Here is a 5,472-nt window from a genome sequence, read left to right as displayed (position 1 = left end):
TTGGGAAATGAAAACAGGTAGAGGACTGAAAGTACAGTATTTAAAAAAATCTAAACTCTAACAGCCAAAAAGGAACAACACGATACTATTAAACCTAAATAATAGCTTTGTAATCATTTAGGAAAATAAAATAGAATTAATTTTAAAGAATGTATAAACAAAGGGATCTGCTGAGGCTCAGTGAAAAAGGTGCCCTGCCCCTTTAAGAGAGTTTTTCCTGCTCTACACACCGGCGGTGGAAATGGTCGCACTGTGGAATTTATGTGGAATTATTAATAGGTTGTTTGGACTCAGTGCTGAATCCCTTGTAGGACAAAACAGAGTAACTCCCTGAAGAACGAGGATTGGGACTATGAAGCATTTTACGGTAGCTAACAATCGAAAACAGAGACGTGACTTGTCATCTTTTCGGGATTTATTTGTGTCAGTAAATGGTTAGCTAGCCAGCTAACGACTAAAAGCGCTGAGTAGCTAGCGCGCTTCCAACAGCTTGGCTAACTATGCGAAAGCTCTTTAGCTGGTTAGCTAACATTATATATTTTACATAGCAGCATTCTAAAATGTATAGATTCTTAATGATGTAAACGCTGATGCAGTACAGTTACCATGTTTTCTGCGTTTTATTGATTACAGATAGTAGCAAATCCCCTAACTTGCTAGTTAAATGTGTTTGCTATCTAGATATTCTGATTAATATTTCTAACACTAATGTTATTGTGTAATTTCCGTTATTAGCTAAAAGAGACGGGTTTACGGGTTGGGTAGATTGCTTAGGAACAGAAAACCTTATGAATCTGTAGCTTGTTGTTCAGGTCGATTAATAGTAGGATTTTCCCTGATGACACATTGACAGTTGATGTATACTGTCTCTTGTTAAACGCAAGTTGTAAATAAACCAGCGAGCTATAACAGGGGTCTGCCTAGCTAAGTAAGCTGCTGCTTTGGTTAAGTGATTATCCGTGGTTATACTGACTGTATGCTATACATAATGTTCCATTGTACAGTGGATTTTACTATCGATTAAACTGTAAATTTACTTTCATTGTTTCCACAGGGTTGAACAAAGCATATTCCTTCCCTAGGATGGACAATTACTTCAAAGCTGCTGTATGTGACTTGGACAAACTCTTGGATGACTTTGAACTAAACACAGGTTAGAAGATTTGGCTCGTTTACAGTTTATACTGTTGCCTCATGTGAACTAGAGAAGCTTGCAATTTCTTCATGCTTTCTTCCCTATATGTTTCTATTCAAGACACAGCTATACGCCCTGCTAATTTTGTACTAACCTTCTCCTATTAATAGCTAATGAAATGTGGGGGGACAACAACAAAAACAAAACACCAAGGGATTTTAAATCATTCCTCCATGTAGAATATGGTTAGTGATGGTGTAATGCCCAGCGCTATGTCTAATTAAAGGAAAACTCCACTGGGAAACACATGTTGAAGTATGAGCAAGATATTTGTGATGAACTTAGAGATTCTGATGCGAATTAGTTGGTCAGTGCTGTATTTTTGTAATTCCTGTGAGAAGCTTGTGGTTGTGTGCTGTGCTGACATCGCAGGGAGAAAATAACTTTTCTCACTTTTCCCACATTTTCCAGCAATGTTCAATATCATATTCATAAGAAATCCAGCAGAGAAACAGAGGAGATGCCAACACTGAAAGTTCCAGAGACTCGGCTCAGCTAGATGATTATTTACAAGATGACGGGCACAATGGCGTTGATGGTTACAAGTGTTAGAAAGAAAGTTGAAGGTTTGGAAGCTGATCTGTTTGAGCAGAGTATACAGATTAGAAGGTGAGAGAGCTGAACAGACATGTTCATGGAGACCTCTAGGTTCATCTTTTGTTAGCAGCAAGCTAGCCAGCTGTGATGAGGAATGTACATTCACCTCCTCAATACAGCAGACTGTATAGTCCGTGTTATAGGTTTAATAAGCGAATATGTCTGTACAGTATGTTGTTTGATCTAAAGCAAATAGTCGTACGTACAGCTTAACACTTTTAAAAGTAAAGAAGTGTGACTTTTTTGTTTACTGTTGATGCTGTGAGTAGTTGATTTGGCATCACTTGTTGAACTTGGGGTTGAGGAGACCTTCCAGGCTTTCTGGATTGGAATTCTGAGTTGAGGGGGCGTTCGCTTTGGTTTTTCGTGGTCCGAGTTACAAGTTTTAGCTGATTGCAGAATATATCAGTGACACCACTTACGGCAGTAGGGATTTCCCGAGCTGATTCGAAGTATTGGTTTCAGAGCTGATCCTGACACACTCTAATGGACTGGGATTGGCTGTTTTTAGTCTGATCCAAGTCCAATCCTTTGTTAATGTTATTTTATGGCATTGTGTCGTTTTGTATCGTTAATGTGACTGCCGCACATCCACACCTTGCCGCAGTGAAGCGAGTTATCAGACGAGCATGTGCAGTAAAATGTCTGCAGTGTGGAATTATTTCAAAGTAGAAAACGAAAACAGTACAACAGTCACATACAATGTATACGGTGCCAGTATTTTGTGTGGTGGAAGCAGCAGTGGTGCTTTTAAACAAGATAAAGCATCTGAATGGAAAGATTTGATAGAATACAGCGAGTACACACAGGTCACTCAAGAAAATACTTCACTAAAGCATAAAACACTGGAGGATGCTTTCAAACAGCAAGAGAAATTTCTTCAAAACAGTGACAAGGCAAGGACAATTACTGAGGATTTAGTTGAATTTATTGCTCTGGATGACCAGCCAGTCTCTGTAGTAGAGAATGTCGATAGAGAAGTGAAACCATGAAGATACTGATCTTCCTCAAAAACAAGCTTCACTTATGAGTATGGATGTCACTATACCAAAAATCTAGTAGTCGGTACAGATACCACCAAAAGTACACAATACTCGATACCAAAGTCGATACCACAGTGTGGTTTGAAAAAAAAAATTTTTTTTAAAAAAATTACATTAAAAACTCTCTTGGTGGACATTAACCTCTGGTTAATACTGGTAAAAAGAGAGAGAGAGGGATATTTTAGTTATCAAACACTCTTACAATGAGTAATACAACAGTGGAGGCTACAGTGCACTCCTAAACATGCGTGTGCGCACACACACACCTTATACTCTGAATGCAAGCATTAGTTTAAATTCACTGATATGGTGGCAGACCAAAAAGATTTATTAAAAGCATGAACATTTGAATAATTATTAGTGACATTAGGCTACATTTTGCTGACAGGACACGGACTGAATGGCGATGCATGGTGGCCCATTAGGAGGTAGTTTATAACATTGCAATGCGTTAGCGTCGTTAACAGATAACTGGCTATCGCAAACATTAGCGTTATCTGCTTTCATGGCCACAATGCCAGCTGCCTCAAACAAACATAATGTGGGGCCCGTCTTTCAGGTGCTTTGCCAAATTCCAGGTGTTTCCTTGCTTTGTTTGAAATGAACGATAGCATCGGTTACACACCGCCTTCAGAGCATCAATTATATGTTTGTTGTCATCCGCCTCAAATGCGAAGTATTTCCATATTCCATACCACCTATCCTCTCAACAAGTCGGGGCGGAGCTAAATTATCACCTTCTACTGTAGTTTTTCTCATGTGCTTGTAGGCGTTCTTCTTCTTTACCACTTGTGGATTGACTAAAACACTGCGTGTATTTGCTGCCCCCATCAGTTCTGGAAGTATTGTAACCACAGTACCTTCATTACCATTGGTACGAACGCTACTCCAGAAAAACAAATACCGTCACGTTTTAAGAATGTTGGTACCGAATTGGTACCGAAGTATCGGTTCTTGTGACATCCCTACTTATGAATGAGGCTTCACTCATAATACAGAATTAAAAACCCAGTAGCTCAACTGAACAACAGATTAGGAACTGGTCTTCATAAGAGTGGTTTGCAATTCTGTTATTTATTTTGATGTTTTTACTTAAAATAAATTTCAAGGAAAGCTGTAATGATATAGCTGGTTTTCTTAATGCAGACTTATTTGAGCTCAAACATAGCTTGCCCTAATTGGATTGGTTTTACTAACTTAAATGTACTTGGAGTGTGTATCATCTATGAAAATACAAGTATCAGATTGGACTCGCTATACTCGCCAGATAATCATTATTAAAGTACTTGGATTGGGGGCAAAAAAACTGGATCAGGACATCCCTAGATGGCAGGCAGTCAAACAGCAATGTAGGTAATGTAAGAAACCATTAACCTGGTGGTGTCCAATCTTATATGCAAAAGGCCGGTGTGAGTACAGGTTTTCATTGCAATCAAGGATTCAAACACCTCCAATCAAGCTTAAACTCCTGATCAAATCTATTTCAGTTGTGCTTGGCTTTCAGTAAACTCAGGTGTGGCTTCTGCTTGGTTGGAATGAAAACCTGCATCCACACCCACCATAAGAATGGATACCCCTGCATTAACCAAAGGGAAATATTGATATAAGAAGAACTTCTTTTATATCAGTGAAAGAAGTTTAAAATAAGGTCAACTTAGAATTTCATTACAAAATAAGTTTTAGACCACACTGAAGATCACATTAATTATAAAGATTAAAGTGCAAGTCATTTAGGGTGAACGACCTTTAAATATGTTATTGTAGTAAAGTAGGAGATGTGGATTTGCTTTGGATTATCTTTCCTACTTTGAGATCAATAGCAGAGTTTTAGCTTCTGTACAGAGACAGAGCACCTTTCATGTAAATGTTCCAAACCTTGACAAAGTCCATGAAGCCGTTCATCCTAACATCCTAGCAAGAGTCCCAGGTCCTTTGTCTTTTTTTGTTGTTGTTGCTGCTGCTTATTCAAAACAATTTTTTTTACGATTTTACCACAGCACAATAGATGCTATAGTAAACCGTTGTGTCTTTTTTTTTTTTATATATATAAATGATGACCTATGATTACACAGCAATTCGTATTATAAACTAAGTCTTTTTTCTCTTTCCAGAGGAGGCTGAGAACACGTCTTCGACATTCACAAATTCTGCATGCCAGGACCCAACCCTCTACTCCCAGTGCTTTGTACCTGAGCCATCTACAGTTTCACAAACGCTCCCTGATGTTAATTCCCTGCATTATGGTCCAACTGCACCTATTAGTGCCCCTGACCAAAGAGATCTAGATACAAAAGGGAGGGTGTTGAGTGGTGTTGACCTCTTATCCTCTGTTGACCGCAGAGCTTCCAAAAGCTTGACTCCTCCTTGTCCAGATAGATCTTTGAAACCTATATGCGACCTTGTTAATGATACGGGATCGGCTAGTCTCCCACGCACAAACAGTCATGATGCCTTCAAAGAGTTAGAGGTTGCTGAGAAACAGCTTGAGGAGGAACTACTGGTAGATTTTGATAGTCCAGCTGTATTATATCCAGAGAACGTGTTTAAGCCCGGACATGATGACCTACAGGGACTCGATGTTGGTGGCCAATTTGATGGTCCCTCAAACTGTTTTAGTTTGCTTGATGTTATATTGCC

The 5,472-nt window shown here is 39.0% G+C and overlaps 1 protein-coding gene across 1 annotated transcript in view; it reads left to right on the top strand.

Annotated features, from left to right (window-relative positions):
* The first annotated feature begins 206 nt into the window (after window positions 1-206).
* The window catches only part of zfyve16 (zinc finger, FYVE domain containing 16), a 29,832-nt gene continuing 24,566 nt past the window's right edge, over window positions 207-5,472 (top strand). Inside the window, exons 1-3 of the mRNA XM_017489183.3 lie at window positions 207-367; window positions 1,055-1,153; window positions 4,947-5,472. The exon at window positions 4,947-5,472 is cut by the window's right edge and continues 1,504 nt beyond it. Of these exons, the coding sequence (XP_017344672.2) occupies window positions 1,084-1,153; window positions 4,947-5,472 (596 nt within the window). The 5' untranslated portion in view covers window positions 207-367; window positions 1,055-1,083. The remainder of the gene's footprint in view (window positions 368-1,054; window positions 1,154-4,946) is intronic.

This window comes from Ictalurus punctatus, chromosome 16 (genome assembly GCF_001660625.3).
Source record: "Ictalurus punctatus breed USDA103 chromosome 16, Coco_2.0, whole genome shotgun sequence".
Lineage (NCBI taxonomy): Eukaryota > Metazoa > Chordata > Actinopteri > Siluriformes > Ictaluridae > Ictalurus > Ictalurus punctatus.
This window is presented reverse-complemented; position numbering and strand designations above follow the sequence as displayed.